This window comes from Melozone crissalis, unplaced genomic scaffold (assembly GCF_028551555.1).
Source record: "Melozone crissalis strain CALT ecotype California unplaced genomic scaffold, PUWL_Pcris_2 ptg000013l_1, whole genome shotgun sequence".
Taxonomy (NCBI): Eukaryota; Metazoa; Chordata; class Aves; order Passeriformes; family Passerellidae; genus Melozone; species Melozone crissalis.
In genome coordinates this window covers 25133329-25155284 of record NW_026535791.1, presented here as the reverse complement: position 1 = coordinate 25155284, position 21956 = coordinate 25133329, and the positions used below count along the sequence as shown (strand labels likewise).

The 21956-nt window shown below is 34.8% G+C and overlaps 1 protein-coding gene across 2 annotated transcripts in view; it reads right to left on the bottom strand.

The window, feature by feature from the left end:
- The window catches only part of PIBF1 (progesterone immunomodulatory binding factor 1), a 105775-nt gene that overhangs the window by 21677 nt on the left and 62142 nt on the right, over nt 1-21956 (bottom strand). For both annotated transcript variants that reach the window (XM_054271649.1, XM_054271648.1), the window contains exons 11-15: nt 20856-21021; nt 17505-17655; nt 13551-13641; nt 10178-10280; nt 8284-8414 (exon numbers count right to left, since the gene is read on the bottom strand). In XM_054271649.1, the coding sequence (XP_054127624.1) occupies nt 8284-8414; nt 10178-10280; nt 13551-13641; nt 17505-17655; nt 20856-21021 (642 nt within the window). The remainder of the gene's footprint in view (nt 1-8283; nt 8415-10177; nt 10281-13550; nt 13642-17504; nt 17656-20855; nt 21022-21956) is intronic.

Below are 21956 nucleotides of genomic sequence, written 5' to 3'. Positions count from 1 at the left end.
TTTAACTTTAATCATTCTTTGTCTTCATAGTTATAGCACATGAACATTTGAAATGTTTAGCATACACATTGTGATTCCAGGCAGCAGTTCTATAATAATTAAATGTATTTTCCTATTTAGCCCCAGAATCAGTTTCTAACATTAAATTTTAGACTAATGCATGCATAATACCAGTATATAATCTATTTTGTTAAAACAGCCACAGAGATTTTCTTGGAAGACATGTTATGTGTGCCATTAACATGACTTAACAAAATACATTGTACAATATAAACTGTAACATAAATCAAGAACTATGAAAAATGCAATTCTGCATATGGAATGCAAATATGTAATACCACAAACAGGTCAGGAGTTCAAAAGCAAATATATTAAAATTTCATAAATGGAGCAATTACATATGTTGCAAACACAAATTATTTGCTATTTCCAATATTTGATCCAGAAATGATCAACAAAATAAATCAATCTTTAATTGGCCATGTATCATCCGCTCATTTCAAATAAGCAACATCATCCTTTGCCCCAGAGATTTTCTGGCAGTTCCTTACAAGCTCTGTATTGTAAATTACGACTGTCAATTCCTTCTAGGCATTCATTAATTCTCAGAAAAAAAATGTATCCTTTTGCCAAATTGCTCAGTTGTTTCAACTATTTAAAAGAAAAGTAATAACATTTTAAAAACTATAAAAATATTTTAATATTTTCAAGAGTTTTATTTTCTGTCACATTTTTAATCATGATGAAAATGCTATACCTTCTTTTTCTTGGGTTCATGTGTTGTTACTTTCATATCACTTTTTCTTGGATTTCTGTATTTCTTAAGAACATAAACTAATCCTTCTAGAAGCTCAAAAACTTATTAGAGAAGCAATAATACAAGTTTCTCTAAGACTTTAGTGTACTGAATAAGCATAATCATTGGTGTTCAGACTGAACCAGAAGTTCATGTTTGAGGTTCAGTTTCATTTACGGAATAGAACCTATTCTACTTATACTGCTTATACCTTCTGAAATAATATGACATAAGTGATCAATGTAAAGCAGTTCTAATTTTCTTTGTTTATAGTAAAATATAGGACATAGACTACTATATCATTCAGTAGCACTTCATGTCTTTTCTGTCATACACATTGATATAGAATTACCAAAGCATATGCAACTTTGAATTTTGTAGTTCTGCAATACTTGTGCTTTTTCATCATTGCAGATAGAAGGGAATAATTCATGTGCTCATGAAGGAATACTGCAAGAGGCATATGCACATTTAACAGAGTGGGAAAATAGTTAACAGACAGAATGATAATATTTGACAAGTTAAACAGAAATACCTTTAAAAGTTGCATCTTGGGAATAAGACTGACCATTTCAGTTTCTGGTCTAAAAAGCTCTGAACCAATGTCTTGGATAGCAGCAAAGAGATTCTAGGCTTAACATACCTTACACTCCCAGTAAAGAGTAGTTTAACCTAGTCCAAGTTTAATTGGCAGTGTTACAAATCAGAGAGCAGCTTTACAATTTGTTTTAGCTGACCTCAGTGAGAACTGTTGAAAGATCATCCTTGCCTTGCCACATGCTGGTAACCTCCTCTTTCTGTTGGTACTAGACACTTTGTCATCACATAAGAAGGTCCTTCACCGATCTGGATGGACACTGGCGTCTTTTTAAAGGTTATTTTTCACATGGATCACCAAAATAACTTGATTTGCCATGTACAGTGGAGACCTACAGCTGAAGGCAAGGATGAGCTGCTCCATTTGGTGATGGAATGCCTCAAGTGTCTTGCTATGATTCTGAAGCCACCATCTATGAGTCTAGGCAAACCAGCTTCTAACACTAGAGCTCAAGGGTTGTAACTTCCATCTAAAAAGGTAAGACCATGATGTGCTCCACAATGCTGGTCACTGACGGCCTCATCCTGAATGTGGAGAAAGTGCCTGTTGTGAGAACTGTGGCCTGAAAAGTCCAGGTTAGAGAACTAACTGAAAAGCAGTGCAAATCCTGCTTTTTCTGTGTGCTTTCCAGAAGAAACCAAATTGTCTGTGAGGACATCTAGTTTCATTCCATCATGCTTTTAAAGCCCAGCCAGGTATGAATCCAGGTACCAGGAATGTGGGCTCACCATAAAATACGCTTGTCATACGCATACACATTGCTCATAGCAACCACTGGCTTGTTTTGTCTTGCTTCACTCAGGATCTAAAGCCATGGTAGCCTGGATATCGTATGTAAGACATTTTTAGGCAACATGATTTTTCTGGAGAATACATACTAACATTTCCCAGTTTCAGCCTTATAAACTCTTTTCAATTTGGGCCACTAAACCATTTTTAATGCTGAAGTGTAAATATATTACTTACTATCCTGTTCAGAAGCTTCTATAATTAGATATTCTGAATAATATGTTTATGCTGGACACACAAAATAAACATGGGTTTTATATAGTACTGGATTTTTTATTACTTCTACTCAGTTTGGAAACAAAAGTATGTCTCTTTTTCAGGGAACGGTGTACTCCAGATGCTGTAAGAAATAGACTGTGCCTTTCTGTTAATTTGCCCTTACAGCATGAAGTTGAATAGTCCAATATTGATTTTTTTTTCGTTTTATATTCAGATATATTATTGCCATTGAAAAAAAATGAAATACAAATAGTATATGTAAAGGTTTTGTACATATAACTGAATATATAATATAGCCATGTAGTGAAACTATCCCTTGTCTGCAAATTACAGATGAATAGCACAAAGTAAGCAGCTAATTATTAGTCTAGGTCAAATGTTGTTCTTAAGTCACATAGTTAGAAAGGGAGGTATAAGACGTTTTCCAAACAAAAGTTCCTTCCAAGAGAGAATACATGACAATTCAGGATCTCTTATTGTGCAGCTAAATAATCACAGCTCAGATTTTTAAACAGATTTAGGAAAGTATTGCTTAATGATTTTAATTGAAATGTTTCAGGAGACTTAAAAACCTATCCATGAAGTGTCCAAATTAAAATTAATTTTTCAAACTGTAAAAAAACCCAATCCAAACAACTTTTTAAAAGTTGTATTACAGGTCAGAAAATGTATAAAAAAAGGACATATTTCTACAAATTTTGCTTGGAGCATTTCTCTGGTAAGCTGCAGTACTATTGGAATAGGTGGTGCATATTTCACAGAATGCTAATGTTCTCATAAAAAGCTCATTGCCCATTCTTTGATGGGAAAAACTCATCTAACACTCTATGTTGAGCTTCATGTTTGGATGGCAATTAGAGAACCCAAAATGTTTAGGTAAGGAACATTTCAGTACAAAGCTTCTTAGTGAGCAAAATCGTTATATGGCTTCTGGATTTTCCACACAGTTAAGGCTTATGAGTATTGCTTTTGCGTAAGTGAACCTCTTTTAAAACCAGCCATTGGTACTGAGAAATTTGAGTAACTGCATTTAAAATAAATACCCTCACTTTATGAATGAAGTCCTTTTAACATCTCCAGTTATTTATAAACCTAGATGTTTTTAGCAGAAAATTATGTACTAAAACTACAATTACTTCACTACATACATAAGAATGAAACTCATAGATTTGTTTTCCCACAGCATGACATAGTTACAAGCATTTCTTTTCCAAAGGAGTGCTAAATGTGATGTTTTCCTTTCTGGCTAAAGAACTGTATGCTAGAGAGATTTCTTTATAGCAGCAAGGAGTCATCCTCACACACAGCACTGCTCTTATTAAGCATCACTATTTACTTTTATTAACGAGAGTGCTATGTGGTCTAAAATAAATAAGAAGTTACTTAACAGAGTATTTTGAGATATGCAGACCACCTATAAATGCATCCTGCAGATGCCCTGTCACTCAAGCCCAAGGTTTTGTATCCGAAACCTATCTGCAGGTGCATGGCTCAGTTCAGAAGCACACAAAGTGTTCTGCTCCCAGAGCCAAGTTCTGCTTGAGGCCAAGTGCCAGCACAGCCCATGGCCTGCCTGGGAGAATCCTAAAGGGATGGGAATGAGAGTGGGAGTGAACACCATATGTGGGTAACACCTGACGGAGCCTCCATTATCCTTAATAACCTCTCCTTCTCCTTGAGTGATAATATGCTTGTGCCTTCACTCCTGAACCTCAGCAGTGATATCAGCACACCTTTAATCACCTGGCAGTGGGTCCCTAAGTTGTTTATGCGAATCCCAGCGATGGCAGCAGCCCAGTTAAGCATTTACCCCAACCACAACAGCTCTAGCAGCTCTTAGGAAGGTATGGCTAAAGATCCACATGTTCAGAAGGGACACACTTCTCAGCAAACCAACAAAGTATCTCCAGGTCTGCTGGATACACTACTTTAATTCTGTCTGATAAGTATTCTGGTTGTTTCTTTCCTTTCAGTGAGAAGTTGAATGGTGCTTTGAGCAACTTGATCTAGTGGAAGATGTCCTTACCCATGGCAGGAAGGTAGAACTAGATGATCTTTAAAGGTTCCTTCCAATCCAAACCACTCTGTGATTCAGTCTGACAGCTACTGATACAGGCAACCTTGAGCACCACTTGAACAGTCCTTCCAAGAGAGGAAGATATTTTGATACGAAGGCTCTGAAAGACCCTTAGCTCTACAGGTGTGACAGCTAGGGATGAAGGCAGGTAAGCTGCTCTAGCTGAAGTGAACTTTGAAGACCATGCTGGAAAGAGACTTAGATGGGTCTGCAGGACTTGTCAAAAATACTATATCAAAATGATCTGCCTGAATCTTTCCATTCCTCTTGCAGAAATGACTGCTGTAAAAAATGACACTTTAATAGAATTATGAGTGTGGAGAATACTGATCACATCTGTTGCCTGTTAAGGGACCATTATATAAGGGAATTTAGGCTATTTTGTGAAAAATTGATAAAGATATGGCCCAAGAACATCCAAAATGAGATTTCTGTCATAGATAGCCTTCCTTGTGCTTGTCTTCCTCTTGTGCTGATTCAACAACATCTGCTGTTGAGCAACACTCTGTTTCATCACAGAATCAAACTCACATCCAGTACAACCAACAAACATCTCAATAGACATGGAAGTACAAAGTGCTGCAGGTTGCTGCAAAACATTTATAGGTTGCAATAAAGTGTTGACTCATCATCCTGGAAATCTGCTGGAACCTAATCACTCCAGGAGTATGTTCTATAAAGACTATTGGCCATGATCACTGTGTATAGGAGGCAATTATGGATTAAGACTAAAAAAGTAAATTCACTTGCAAATAAGTCCTTGCTGATCACTCCACACTCAAGCTGAGTGGGAAGTGATAAGAGAACACTGGCACTGATAACACAGATGTGCCTGTTCTGCTTGGGGAATCCATGATTTACAGAATGTTCTCTTTTGATGAGCAGATGAGATAAAAAAACAACACGAAAAGAACACCCCTCCACCATTGAATCTGCACACTAAATAAAAAGGAAGGAAAATTATGATCAAGCATCGAGCAGCTGTAAGGATAAATTAAGTCTTGATTCTCAGGGTGCAGACATTATCAACACTACATTAATTTGTCTCCAATCTGGTACTCAAATATGAGATTAAAAAAATTATGCACCCAAAAAATCACTAGTATTTTTGAAGGTTCATCTGAAAACAAGAATTCAAGCACTATTTTTCCTGTAGCTGGTTCTTGTGAAATTGCTGTTTAGAAAAAAGACTAATGCATTACTGTACTTAAAATTTTAAAAAATAATGTACCTTGTGTAACTGTAGCACAAATTAAACCTCAGAATAGAGGCTGCTGCAGAATTGCAGTATTATCAACTATTAATCATAGGTAATGGTTGAAAGAACAATTTCATTTTAAAATGGTCTTACAAATATTAAAATTTTCCTTCAGCTCTGAAATACAGACAGACCAGGCTTCATAAACCATATTTAGTGCTTTCATTAATACTTTTCTAATAGCACCAACATTATCTGCAGAATTTAAGGCTCTCCTTGAGGAGCATTAATTCTCTGAACTCATCCTCTCAAAAATATTCCATGCACAAACCAACAAAATGCTGTGTAATAAACTAAGAGGGATAGGAATAGTGGGCTAAATCTTTTGATCCAGCAGAGCTTCACTTGGCATATATTTGGTAGGATTATCATTAATTTACTTAAATCCCATTCTGATTCAGTTCTGGAATAGCTGAGAGTAATCTGAAATCACCTAAGGGATATTTTAATTTAAAACTGTCATCAGCAGATTCCAAAAGGTTATCCTCATGAAAAGAAATTTCTTGAATGCAATGTTTCTCTGGATAGAAATCCCTACCTCTAACTCTCCTCTCACTTATCGGAAAGCAAGGGACCAACATTATCAATTTCATCCCAGATTATGATTTCTCATGTATGCCAGGGAATACCAGCTAACAGTTTAGGACCTTTGTTTTAAATATGGAGTTATGAATAACAAAATCAAGGACTACTAATATGCACAAAAAGCCCTAAAACATTAGGCTGTTCTCAATAATTTCTCTGGGCTATGAAACTGGGCAAACTTGTGATAGTGGAGTAAAAGCTATTTTCAGTTTACAAGGAATACTGGAAACTACCAGAACAAAAAATTACCAAAATAACTGATGTGCAAAGTAAGTGTTACTTTTTTTTGCTATAGTATTTTTTTTGTCAGGCCACACATTCATTTACAGCAACATAGACGAATGCTGAGCACACCCCAGCTCCCCACAGTGGAGTACTGCTGGCATGTTTACCATGAATGCTCACACTCTAGGGCAGATCCATTTTCTTTCTTAACCTGAGTCCCTTTAAAATGAAAAAAAAAATACTTTACAGTTAATGGAGAGCAATAGGCATCTCTAAGAAGTAACTCACTCCACCCAAAATCTGAATTACTTTTTGGAGATGTCACTTCTTCCATGAACTATTAAGGAAAGTTGACCTAAGTCTCTAATTTAGGTACCTTAGTTGGTAAGGTAAACTTAAGAAGAATATCTAAGCATACAGATTATTGGCAATGAGCCATTTAACTCAAGAAAATCAGTGTTAACAACACATTTAAGTTCTTTTAGATTTTAAAGCATGAAACACACACTTTCAGAAATGACCTCACCTATGCATTCCCCTTCTATCTTCCTTTTGAGATACTTTTTAACTACTTTGTGATAACAAAACCATTCCATTATTATTGCCATAATCTAAAAGTTTGTGACCAATTCTTTGATACTTTTCACAAATGGAAAGTCAGACACTGTATCTAGAGAACACTGGGATTTTTCATTTTCTGGAAAAATATAATTAATCTTTGAGGTGTTTCTTACAATGTAACAACTCTAGGAAAATATTAAAAACACTTGATTCTGGAATTAAAAAAGATCTAGTCTTAGTGAATCAAAATTAAGCTCAGAGAAAAATATCGTCAGGAACTATGAATTAATATTTCAGTTCATTTATAAACTTATTGATTCATATATAGATTTGCTTGGATAATAAGCATGTTTAGGCATTTTTAGCATTTTTTGTTATCCTCAAGGGATAACTACCATCCCAAACCATCAAAACACTATGAATACATACATATGTATGACAGTATGTAAGGTTAGTATTAGCTAGGGTGAATCCTGTTTTATTTTAATTGCTTCAGTAGATGAGTGGAAAATCCTGTATTTTCATGTAATTGCTTCATAACAGAATCACATTAATATCTCCTAATAGTTACTGTTTGCTATTCCTAAACCAAGGCACCACATAAACACCGAATACTTAAAACGCTAATTCTTCTGTAGTGCAGTGGGACTCAGCTATCAACTTCCTTGAAAGGAATATTATTTTGTAACAGCTTACCTGGGAATCAGGTGTTAGGGAAGTTGCTCAGTGGTTAGAGAGAGCTGACAGATGGATACAGCAGCAAATCAGTGTCTCCATGAGAGCATATGCTCTAATTTTGGCTGAAATACCCTTAACTGGTGGACTACTCTATTATAATTTTTCTCTGACTTTTTTCTTGATTTTTACTGTTGTACAACTGGTGTCATTCTTTCCTTCCAGTTTTCTGAACTCTACTTCATGAGAGCTCTTCTCAACTCGAAACTCACTTTAAACTTGTCACAGCTGCTTTTCGAAAACTAAAGTACCTTTTCTGACATTGTCAGGGAAATAACAAGTGCTACAGTTCCAGCACGAGGACTGGAGCTGGTCAGTGATGGAGTGTTAATATCTCAACTTTGTGGACAATAGCACAACTTTTTTCTAATGATAAAAATATAAGTGCTTTTACCTTCAGTTTAAGAGAAAGTAAAACAAGAATCAATGATTTTAATTACCTGAAATCTTTTTCAAGTTGTGCAATATGTTCTTTCTGTAGACTTATTTGAGAATCTCTCTGTTGCACAGTTTCAATGAGGTATTTGTATGGCTGTTGTGCTTGGTTCAACAAAGAATTTGCTCTGTCAAGCTGCAAAAAAAGGTTTATAATTTTTAACTTATAAAGCACAATTATTACTGATTATTGATTATTACAATTATTATTGATTATTACTGAACTATTATTGGATATTATTGTTTTTTACCAATTGCATAGTAATATAAACTCCTAACCTTTTATTATATACACAAAAAAGGAAACATACTTCCTTCAAATTGATTACTAGTACACTATCTTCACACTTTTCTGTTCTAATTGTGTGCTATTTTCACTGCAATAATGATACCACTCTCTACACTCTCCTAATCTGCATTTTCAAGGGTTTTAATGTAACAGCTTCCATTGATTAAAAATAAAAGTAGAGTCACAATGCCTCTGTTTATGGTCTTATTGACTTAGTGTGGTATTTTCTTCCCTCCTTTAAAAAGCTGAAGAGGTTGTATAATAAATACTGCACTTAAGTAGCAGTATTTGAGCCAAGTTCAAACCAAAAGCTGAAAAAATCACTTTTGCATTAGCTTTTTATCCATGTTCTAGACTTCATCTAGATGACTGAACAAACTCTCAGTGGAAAGAAAAATAATGGGCTACTTAAGCATGCTGTAGTCTACAGGATCCCTGGCTTGTTCTAAAACAAAAAAATCAAGAAAAACAATAGCTGGGAGTACAAATCATGTAAAGACAGCAAAGAAAAGTTTTAGAACTTTACACAAAAAAGTTTAACTTTGTACTGGGTTGTATTATGATTTAATTTATACAATTATATGGTAAAAGATCAAAAATTTAATGACAGGATAAAAATTAGCTGAAGATGCTCCTGTGGAAAACTGCAGGAATTTGAACTAAGGTCAGTGATACTGAATCTTTCATCAGTGAAGCAAGTAAAAATCTACTGTGGGTAAGGAATGTATTGAAGTGAAACACAGAACAATTTAAGACAAAGAATAGTGATATGGAAGAATACCAAGGATAACTATGATTCACCAATTTCCTTTCTTCCAAGTAAGAACCTGAAAGAATATGTTTTAGTCAAATAGAAATTACAATGACATACCTAAGAATACATAACAAATTAAAGTATTGGTTAAAAAATCCCCAAACTTTCACTGAAATAACCTATATAGACATATATATACACATACAATTTATAAAATTCAAGTAATTTAAAAATATGTAGAAATTTCAGTATTTGCACTCTGTGAAGTACTTGGGTGTAGTAATTCTAATTTGTAATTACTGTGGCTTTAAAAATCAAAATGTTAAGCTGTTACTATTCCTGAAACAGTAAGCCTAGAAATTACATATGGTGGCATCATCTAATAGAAAACCTATTTGTCCTTTTGTTCCTATGAGAAAAATTAAAAGATGATTTAAAGATTTTTTAAAAAATTAGTTTGCCCTAATTCTGGGACCTTTCAAGCTGAGGTTTGTTAAATATCTTCAAAAGTGATTTAACAGAAGAGCTGTGTAAGAAGTAGTGATGCTTTCATTGAACAATTAAGTATCAAACAGAACAAACTAGCTTGGCTGGCTGTTCTTCTCTTCAGAAATCAAAATGTTGTCTGTCTGGCTTACATTCTTGTTTAGCCTGTAAAGTAATCCTCCTTTCAATATTAGTTGCAAAACACAATATAAACTTCTTTGAAAACTTCTATCATGGAGTTTTGGTTAGTTATGAGGCCATTTTTTACCATCAAATAGATAAAAAACACTATTTAGAAAATATTTCATTTTATGAACAGCTGTTCCGCAATGTTTCTACATATTTGAATTTTTGTGTAATAATGATTTACCTCTTGTGAAATCTGTATTACTTGTTCCTTCTGATGTTCCAGATCTTTCACAAGCAACGAGTTTTGCTTTTCTAGCTGCAGCAATCTTCTTGCCAAGTGAACACTGTGCCAGTAAAAAGCAAGTTCAACTTGAATTTTTTCCAAGATAGGCAAAAGAAATTCTAACATTTATACTTCAGGATTTGATGGCCTTAATTTTTCACCAATGCTTAAATATTAACATATATAAACTATAGAGTTAAACATGCTGCATAGTCAAAGTTAGAAAAACAGTCAAAATATTACAAAATATAACAGCACTAAAATAACATTCCCAGAGTTATGCTATTGTAATATTTTATGCATAGTAATTACAATTTGTCCAATACTACACAACTGTAGAAATACTGTCAAAATTCTTCATCTAATTATGATTATTTACTTTTTAGCAATTTTACAAACTCACTTTAATTCTAACTTAAATAATGGTTTAAAGATGCTCATTAATATATGTTTTGCAGCAAAACACTGAAAATGTAGTATTATATCACTTTCAAAAGAGGGGCAAAATTGTTTTGTCTGACATTTAATATGGTAAATAATTTAATATTATTGCCAATTTTGTTTTAAATAAACTCTTATGTGGAGTCACAGATTAACTCTGAAGAGAAAGGATTATTGAGATACTTAAACAACCTAGTTAAAAAATTAGATCCTCAACCTCTTGCAAGCTTTATGTCCAGAATAAAAGAGGTGTGAATCTATTCAAGAGCACAGGTCCATGGGCAGGAAAGGGAAGATTCAATATGCACTGCAGAGCCTGCTAGCAGACATCGAACCTAATCCTCCAAACTCTTATGAATCACACAATGGGCAAGGTTGGAAGGGACCACAGTGGCCATCCAGTCCAACCTCCAGAGCCCGTTGTGCAGGACTGCATCCAGGTGGTTCTTGAGTAACTCCACAACCATTTCCTGACTATGATACAGAATCTAGGAGAGGGTAGAGTGGTCTAAAGCAGACTGACTGACTTGAAGCTCAGGCTTAAGTGTGCATAAATCTAGATGAGCATATGAAGTTTATCTGAAAATTTGACCAGTCATAACATCCATCTCTTCCTCAGTAAAATGGAATAGACTTCTGGATTTGGCAGAAGTCTTAATAATCTTTATCTGTGTTATAAGCATACTCTTTCATGCACTAATCTCATCTAGTACAAAAGAGAAAGGAGCCACTTCTTTGACTAGTAGCTATTAGAGTGTAAGTGAAAACTTGGATACCTTCCCATGGCAAATTTAGGAATGCAGCCCATTGTAATTTTCCAGGCTTCAACTACTCAGTGAACTTCATCTGAATTTGCAAATATTTAAGGATAACACAAGTACACCTTTCAGGCATACTTTTCAGTATGTTTTTTGACCAGTTTGAATTGAAAGCAAAGAGACAAAGGGACTAATGTGCAAAGGCATCTTATGCTGGAAACATTTGATTCCAACTATCCTAGAAAATTATGCAGTGCTCAAAAATGTGGTAATTCCTTGTTAGCAAACCACCAAAGCCATCCTGGTAGTGTTTTGTATTCTCTCATTAACACTTCCCAAGCAGTTCCTAGGCATAGCTGAGAAAGTCAGCATGGGCAAGCAAATTACTGCCAATATGTTGTTCACATGTAGTTTATCCTACACTGAGAACTGTTTTATGGCAACAGGTTTCTACAGGCCATTTGGTCTTGATGCTTCAGAGCGCTCCCAGGCAGGCTCAATTTAGTACTAAGGATGTACAATGCCTATGTCTGAAGTAATGAAGGAGCTGTTTCTGGCAATTGGCCAAAGAAGTACAGACCCCACACTGCTTGAAAAGGTCCATTTTGTACAAACTTTGAGAGACAGAAGTGCATGATGTGAACTTAAAGGAGCTCTTCATTTAGGATCCCATATGTCTGGGATTAAAGAGCAGGTAGTGGACTCCAGAAAGAAGACTATTCCCATTTGTAATAGATTGTCTTTCCTTAAGCAATCCTAGAGAGCAGAAAATTTATCTGTGTTTCTTTAATGGTGCTAAATAGAGGATGGTGTCAGAGTCTTTGCTTTTAAAAACTTTGGCAGCTAAAGGCATCACACACATTATCTGCCTGGCAGTTTTCCTTGAATCAAAACAACAGGTAAAACATACACAGTCTTTTATGGCTTTTTAAATCTTTTTAATTCTAAAAGATAAAGAAACTCTATGAAGTCTCCAACACTATTATGAAGGATTAAGTCAGTTTATTAGTCAATGCCTTTTGGAACAAAAGTGGAGTATATGAGTCATTCCAAGAGAGCTGCTTCTAAGCTCAAAAAGTGTCTTCCAAGCATATCTGAAATCCTGGCCTGATCATCAGATTCAGCATTCAAAGGAAATTCAGCAGAGTTGTCATATGCCTAAATAATCTAAACTGAATCTAATAAAGTGAGGAAAAAGAAGGATCAAAGTGGAAACTCAGAAAAGTGCCCAAACTATTGACAAAAGAGGAATAAACTGAAGCTTTAGGAAACGGTGATATAGAGCTCTCAACAGTTTTCTAAACCAAGTGTGCCACAGGGTCATGGAGGTTTTTTGCACACTCTTCACCTTCCAGGCATGGTGACTCCACCACCTTCCTGGGCAGCCTATTCCAATGCTTGACAACCACTTCTGTGAAGAACTTGTCCAACCTGAACCTCCCCTGGCAAGCCTGAGGTCATTTCCTTTTACCCTGTTGTTAGTTGTGTGGGAGAAGTGAGTCACAGCCACCACACACAAGTTCAGAATGAGCCATTCAAATGTCACTATTATTTCTTAAAGACAATGCATAATATAAATTTATTAGTTCAAAATGACTATGATCAAGAGGCATGTTTTTCACCTATGCATCATTTTAGTCTAATTTAGTCAAATTTTCAAATTGACCAAATCAGAATAAACTAAAAAAATATGCAAGTGGAATAAGACCCTGTATTAGTGACGATAAAATAGTTATGCTCTGAACCACTGTCCTTCTTAATATCCTGACAGATATGTTTTTCTTACTATTAAATACAATGATTTTTAGGGTATTCATAATGCATATGCTATTATATAAATGTAAACAATGTAACTAATCTGTTTTTACAGCTGCTTAATTTTATACAATTTTAATTAATCTTTCTAAAAGTCAATGAGAAGAGATTTTAAAATGACCTACAAAAATATGTTCATTCATATGTATCAACTACATTAACAGGTCCTAGTCCTCAATCTATTCCTGTAAACTTAAGCCATTAAAAAACCTCTTCATGTTTATCAAACTGGCTGGATCTTAATACAAAACATAATGCATGTAATCTTCATTTAGTTTATCTCGAACAAGTGAATTCATGACGTACTCTTTTTTTACCTTTGCTTTAGTCGTCTTTTGGCTGTTGTAGGAACATTAGCACCATATCCATATGAGAAGAGAACCCTTTCAGCTTCAACTTCATCTTCCACTGCAAAAAAATGCAGAAAGGTGCTGTTGAAGAACAGTGCCAGAACTTATAAACTTCTAAGCAATTCTATTTACGACTCAACATGCAAAAACATTTTTCTAGAAGCTAAATTTTAAGTTGGTGTAACCTTCTGGGCTTGAGTGGAACAGTTTTTTTCACCATTAACATCAAATTTAGTGCCACGCTTTAATTACTTACAACACTTCTCATTTTTATCTTCAACGTAAGACTTATGCAATACAAAAGTAAAGAAAAATAGTTCAGTTATCTTGAATATTCATACTGTTGGTATGGTCACAAAATACATACTACTTGTACTAAGTTTACTTTAGAAGTAGAAAGTTAGGTTGTTTAAGTTTTTAACCTAAATAATTAATTTTCAGTGCATACATGAGAAGGTAGAGGAAGAGAAAATTTGAAGTGTTTAAGGTGACAGGACATAACAAAATCCATGGGACCAGAAGGGACACATCTGATGTTGCAAAGGGTCACAGTGAAGCTGCTCACTATGGTTTTTGAAAGGCTGTGGTGATCAGAAATTTCAGCACACTTGATGAAAACAAATACCATCCATTTCTTCAGAGAAGGGCAAAAAAAGAGATTCTTAAGTACATGCAAAACAGAAATATTAAAAATAATCTCTGCTTCCATAGGTGATTGATTTCTGAAAACACATTTCTAAGGGTTTTAAGCAGATTATAATTGTTTTGAAAGGAAATCCCAATAGCAGCAAGATTAAAATGTCTATGTTGATATTTCAAGTTCTGGAATTCAGGTTTCCGCTCTCCTGTAAGATGAAGTGGGCCAGGGAAAAAAAAAAGAAAAAGAAAAAGAGTAAGTGTATGTGTGAAATAGAAAGAGGCAGAGAGAGTGGGACAGAGAGGAGGTGTAAAGGGGGACAATGAGAAAAATGGGAGTGGCAGGTGGTGTGAGAGAAGGAGGGAGAACAAGTAAACACCAGCCCAGGCACCACACAAAAGCTTTGATGAATCAAATAGTTGGGAACAGGAGAAACAAATGTAGGAAATTATGTGAGTCCTATCTGACTCATCTTTCTTAATGCTCAAGTGCCTCAAAATCATAAATACCTCCATTTCTCAACAACTTGCAAAATGCTGTAACTTCTTTGCCACTTGTCTAATACCCTTGTAATGCTATTTTATACAAGGATTCTTAAAACACATTTAGAAAGAGAAAAGCCTCTAGAACAGCACCCGTGGTAAGTCACATATCTAGTACATTAAAAACAATATAGAAATTTCAGTAAGTATGACAGAAAAAGTTTACTAACGTGGCACTACAAAGACACCAGCACTTCAGAGCTGTCTTAAATATGACAGAGACTTCTTAGGTGCCGTTAAACACCTCTGGTTCAGAAAATCATAAAGAATAATTTATCCTGCTTTGTTAATACCCTTCTTTTTGGTTAAATATTCAGTGTCAAATGTCTCAGAAAAACGTCAGTAAGATCCTGTCCTGTAAATTCAGATCTGTCTCTAGTGCCCAGTAAATGTCACATCAGGAAGACAAACACAAAAGAAATTGGAAATGTTGTAGGTATCAAAATAATATTCTGTATCAGTGTGTGCTTCTCTTCTCTTACAACATTCCAGTCTCTTCACCTACTTTGTGGTGTAAATTTACATTTTATAAGCTAGGGGACACTTCTTAATGACAGTTTCTTATGCTACTCAGCAAGGATGTGCCATTGTGAGGATATAGATGGGTTCAGTCTTTTTCTTAGAAAGATACTGAGCAATGGAAACAAGAAAAATCAAACAACTAGTCTACAACAAAAATACCCTAGCGTGAAGATTGTACCCTGAAAAGGAAGAACAGACAAATGCCAAGGAAATTTACTACTGTTATTCATCTGGAAACCTCTCAGGCACTGTAAGAACTGGCTATATAAATTGTTGATAGCTTCCTGAATAAGCTGTTTCATGTCATTTCAATATTAATAAAGTGAGGCATAATGATCAGGGAGTAACAGTAAAAATTCAGTGATCTCTTCCACATGCATATTTTCCAAAGGGGAAAAAAAAAGTGCATATATATATGATTTATATATTATATGACAAAAGCCATCTCACATGTGTAAATAAATACACAATTTATTAAAAAGTCCAGAGAACCCAACCCTCACTGACATCCCTAAATAGTGTAAAACAGCAGAGGCTTCATGACTCAGGATGAAGAAAAAAGAATTATATGCTATTTAAATATAAAGAGGTGACCACAGGAATGAAGATTAATCCTTATTATCACTAAAGTCTGTAGAAAACTCTAATTGTCTTCCACACAATACTTCAGTCTAAATTATATTCCAAGAAACATGGACTGAAGTATTTCCATAAAACATTGATTTAAAAAATAGTTATACTTCCTTTCAGTTATTTTTCTACCATTACCTATTGATGACATATAACTATCAGAGCATAATTTGAGACACAGGAGGAAGTATATCTGTCTTCTCCTTCAAAGTGTTTATTTAAAAAATAAATAAATGTCTTTAAAAAAAAATAAATGTCTTCTGTTTTCCCTAATATACTAGCCTTAACTAGTATTAATGTTAACTTTCTATATCAAATACACTGAAATAGCAAGTTCAGTATTAAAGAGAAATAAATAATAATAATATAATAATATTTTAAGAGAAAAATAATATTAAGCTATGACTCCTTTTTTTTCTCCAAGGAAATCAGAAAATAAAGTCACTATATTTTAAAATAACAGTTCATTTGCAAGCATTTCAATGCTTTCTTTAGCATTCTGAAGCATAGAATGTTAATTGTAATTAAAATAGATATTTGAGAAGTTAAGAATGATGTGGTAAAAAACTTAACTGCTGTCCCAAGATGCATAAGAAAATGTAAACCAATGTAAACAAAAACCAGTGTTCTGAACTCTAGGTCAGACTGGAACCTTTGGGTACTCAGGCCATTCTAAGTACAGGCAGCAGTGCATAAAATTAATAAAGCATGTGCAGTCTGGTCACTAACATTACTACGTCTTGATAATGCACACTTTACAAGACACTACTGTTTATATATAAAGCTTATGCAATAATCTTCTATACTTTATAAATTGTGACTATTTTTTGAAGGAGGAAGAAGGACAAAAGGAGAAGATGACAGTTGAATTAGTCTGAAATTTTAGAATATCCTACTCTGTCTACACACTGGCTAAAAGATTTCAAGATTAGAGTCAGAGTTTCTAATTAGAAATTAATTGCTTTGTGGATTGATTTAGGCTAAGAACCAAATAGAGATTTTACACAAATTTTGCTGTGTTTGGGAACATTTTAATTTTTTCAAATGAGAGACAAAAATTTTCAAGAGTAATCAGGTAAGACTTTAATCCATGGTTTAGTATTTGGAACAGACTGAGCTGCCACAAGCAACTACTTAATGTCTAATTATTATTAATTCAACAGAAGGAAGAGGTTTTTTCCTCCTTCCAATTAGTTAAAAAATTCACATTAATCACTGTAATGAAATATAAAACCTGTATTTGCCTGTCAACAAAGAGGGCTTCCTGACATTTAAAATGTACTAAAATAATGGACAAATCCTAAAGAGTGTCCAATTATAATGGATAATTAGAATAAGAAAAAGAGAAATGACTGAATACTGAGTTGATTTTCAATAAGCACAAATTAAACATATGGATGTTTGATACATATTTACAAGTACATTTAGAAACCTGCCATTAATATTTTCTATCAAAATAATTAGTGCCTTTTACTTGTCAGGCATAACGAAGAAGAATGACAGGCACTGTAATTCCTTCCAAGTCATGAGAAAAATTATATTGTTATGCCAGAAACACCTACAGATAAAACAACTTGTGACAGAACTTACTTTCTGCTGTCTGCAGTATTATCTCATCAAGCTCTTTTTCAAGTTTTTCGTACGTATCTAGTCTTGCTTGAAACTCAGAATTCTGTGTTTGAAGCTCAATAATGCGGGTTTCACTAGAAGACTGAAGACTGTAAAACTCCTTTGTAAGCACCTGTGAGAATGAATAATGGAAAGATCAGGGATTCAGCATTACAGTGATTTTTGAAATAGGCAAAATACATGCAAAATGTGTACTGGTATGATAGCAAATATTTGATGTAAGTTTTGCACAGCAAAGATTTAAGTAATTTAAAAAGCAGTTATTCTTTCAATAATATTATCTTGAAAAGATTAAGCTCTCAGATCTTAGGCCTATCTGCTGAGGCCTTATTAATTCTAAGAAGCTGTCTGAAAAAGCTGCAAGAATTTTAAAGGAAACTTAGGAAAAGCCAGGTAACAACTAAAAAAATTTACACACAGCAGTCAAAATAGCATAAATGCAATAATTTTTGTTGCTTTAACTGGATTCTGACTTCAGTCATCAATTTATGAACATTCCTTTGCAGAATACAAATACAAAAATTTGCCATTAAAGCCATACCAGTCTTATTACTTACTTATTAATAAAAGGTAATATGCTATCAACATTCAAGACTTATGTAAATACTTAATCCACTAAGCTTAAACAAAAGACTCATATTCAAAATTAAAAGCTATGAAGGCCTGCATAATAATTTAAGTTTGATAAAGTACTTGATAATAGGAAAAAACATTGACCAAATAAACACATCAAACTGGAATAAGAAAGTCCTTGATATGTAAAATAGCAATCTACATGCTTTGCAGAAAAAATCCCACCAAAACAGGTAAAGTAATAACCAAGTGGTACTGCTGTGAAATTTCTAACTAACTTCCTAAGTAAAAATCACAAAGATTCAGAATGACAAGTGAATATAGATTTGCAGGTACAGAAATATATGCACAGTGTGCAGAGCAGTAATACTAGAGTCACTGTTGAAACCATGAAAGAATTCACAATGCTTAGAGAAACAAGCCACTTGAATATCAAAGGTTCAGTCCAGTGTCACAGAAGAAATAAATGTATATGTCAAAACTGGGCAACATAAAAACCATCTGTTTCCTAGGTTAGCAAGAGAAACTACTCTATGCCCTAAATAAAAGCAAGAGTTAGTCCAGAAAGCTGTAGCTGAGCCACAAGGTACCAGTGCCAACACTATTAATAAAGACTAACGTCCTGTAATGGTAGGGAAAAAACCTTAGTACATTAATGCTATATGTAAGAAAGAAAATTAAGAAAAACCCCAAGAATTCAGTCAAAAGGAACAAAAAATAAAAGCTTCAGACATCAAATATTAATTCTGCAAGAATATTTCTTAATGAAAGAGCACTTAAGTGCATATTTCTAAATGAAAGAATTTAAAAGTGTCTCTCAAAAGAGAAAAATAAGTGCCAAAAGCGTCAGTAGAATTGAATGCCAAATATTTGAGTTACTGTCAGATCAAAAAATTTCCACAAAGAAAATGAAAATATAACTCAAATTGAACTACATTCTCCAAGTTTAGACATGTCTGTGCAATTAAAAATCTATTTAGCCACCTCTAAGTTTAGCAAAACTGGCACTCCCAGTGCTTGTGACCACAACTAACCCCATCAGCCAGGATCTGAATGTCCCAATACGGACAAAACAAGAAATTAAAGTCTATCTGAAGCTCTCTAATTCTGTTGCCACTCTTTAGTTCCATTTCATAAACAACTTAGCCAGGTTTAGCACTAGAAATGTGGGGATCTGAAGATTGGCATCCTTCCCCCAAAAAACAAAGGCTGCCATACAAATAATTTTCTTCTGTCCTTTCCAGTTTGTATCCTGACATTGGTTTGAAACATACAGTACCAATCTCATTTAATCTCATAAATAGGACTCTGTGACATATTTTTGGGAATAAATTTGGACAGGTGAAGGAATGTGGTTTTAAAGTAAGTGTTCTCTGTGGAATACTCCCGTTTCCAAGATTAAAATAAGTGAACAGTACGTTTTAAAGATGATACATTCTAAGCTTGTAGAGATAAAGACCCCCAAGTGGTTAAAGCCCACATAAACAGGTGCATTGGCTGCAGGTGCCCAGGCTGTGTCCCTCAGCCAAAAGTGCTGCACCTCAAGGAAACTGTATTTAATAAAGCACAAAAATGGTGCATGGCAGTGAGGAGTGAGGGAAAAAAGTGAGAGAGGGCCATGTTGCTGACACTGATGTGACCTGGGAGGAGGTGCTCCAGCTCTGCAGCCCATGGTGGAGCAGGTTGCTTCCCTGCAGCCCATGAAAGACCACACCAAAGCAGATGGCCACACTGCAGCCCATAGAAGAGCCCATGTTGGAGCAGGTGGACATCCCCAGAAGGCACTGCCACCTGTGGAGAGCCCAGGTAGGAGGGAGAGTTTCTCCTGAAGGAAGCTGCAGGACATAGAGGATCCACAGGAGCAGGACAAAAAAGGGTGAGGAGGAAACTCCTCCTGAGAGGAGCTGTTATGGACTAACTTGAACCCCTATTTCCCATCCCTCCCTGCACTGCACTGGAAGGGGGAGGTACAAGGGTCAGAAATGAGGGAGGGAAGTTAAAATAAAAGAGAACAGGCTGGGCAAAGATGTTCTACTTTTTGTCTTTGTTCCTCACCATCCAACCTGTGTCAATGGGTAATACGTGAAATTAGTTTTCCGCAGATCAAGTCTGTTTTGCCTATGATGGTAATTGGCAAGTGATGTCCCTATCTTTATATCAACCCATGCTCTTTATAAGCTTTTTACCCCATCCCCATCCTCTTCAGGAGGAGGAATGATTGACTGGGTGGGTGTCTAGCATCCCACCAAGGTAACCCATCATGCTAGGACTAGCAAGGTTATTTATTCCAGAAATTGTATATCAATAAAAATTATTTTATTATTTTATTATGTAACAATACTATTACAGATCCTAGTTGCAAATAATGACACTGAATTCACTGTACCATTTCTGGTGAAACTGTCTTCTCTCCCTACAATCCTCACACAGACTGGCATAAGCAGCTCTGTGATACAAGCAGATAATAAACCCCACATGAATGAGGTTCTGTCTTTAACATCTTTCCATGAGAGATTGTTTTGCTTTTTCCTCTCCCTGTGATCTTGTGTTCCATTAAACTGATCAAACATAGTAAGCTGTGTCATTTGACTCTGCTTCTGGGTCATTTGACCACAGTTTGGTGGAGATACTAATTCAGCCATGCCATGTTGTTACTTTTTCTCCAAGCTTTTCCACTTTACATTCAAATTGAAAACAACTATGTTAATGCCCTGTAAAGTGTCTCTTTATATGACATACCTCCAACTTTCTCTGGTATTTCTCACATTCCATTTGGCACTGTGAAAGATTCTTAGCTGTTTCTTGTTGCATGAGTTGAACATGTTCAGTTTCAAAGGACTTTAACTTACTTTGGTGAAGAAGTTCAGCAACTTTGCTTTCTGTGCCAAGCTGCATTTGTCTATACCTAAAAGAAAAATGAAAAAAAAAAAAAGTTTTGATAATTCAAAAATAAGCAAAGTTGGAATATATCCTAGTTCTGTTCACCACAGATATAAATTTCAAAAATTAATATAGTATTTTGCAGACCTTAATAAGTATTAGTATGTAACTACTGTAACCTGTATTTAGGAGAGCATTAGGAAAATTCAATATTATAATGACAATACAACACAGTAGGTGGAAACCTCTGTCAATGGCTTTTCTAAATATGTCATTAATGTGGAATCAAATGACAATGACTTTACAGCATACCTATTTTCCTTATTCTTAAGGAGTTAGATCAATGTGAATATCCTTCTTGGTAGACAAATGCATGCACTCAAGTGTTTTCATTGGAGAGTCACTAATGAAATTTTGTCCTCCCTCTTCACCACCACGTGTTACATGTGGTAGGGAGAAGGGGCATTAGACATCAGTGGTATCAGTGGTGCACCCTTTGAGATATATGGGTATTTGCCACACTGCTTCTTCCATACCCAAAGATATAAAGAAAACTCAGACCACAATGGTGTAATTATTTCCACAGTCACTCAGAGTCACAGATCCTTCTCAAAAAACAGAAATTAAGTATAATTTTTAGAAAATCACTATAAGGTAGTTATAAGTGACAAATAAGATTCCACTCAGAAGTGGACTTCATTTATCTTATTCATCCATTCTACTTAACAGGCAATCTCAAAAATGAGGTGTAAAAAAGTTTGCCAATAGAATACTATAATATTAGATTGATGAAAATTTAGGTGATGTGAAGAACAGGAGATAATCTAAAGAATCTTCACATTCAATAATATACAAAATTCAAAAGACATATATGCAAAGTAAATCACAGGTTTTAAAAATGCTCCTTACCATATACATTAAATGATGAACTCCTACCTGACTGTTTTCATTCATAAGTGA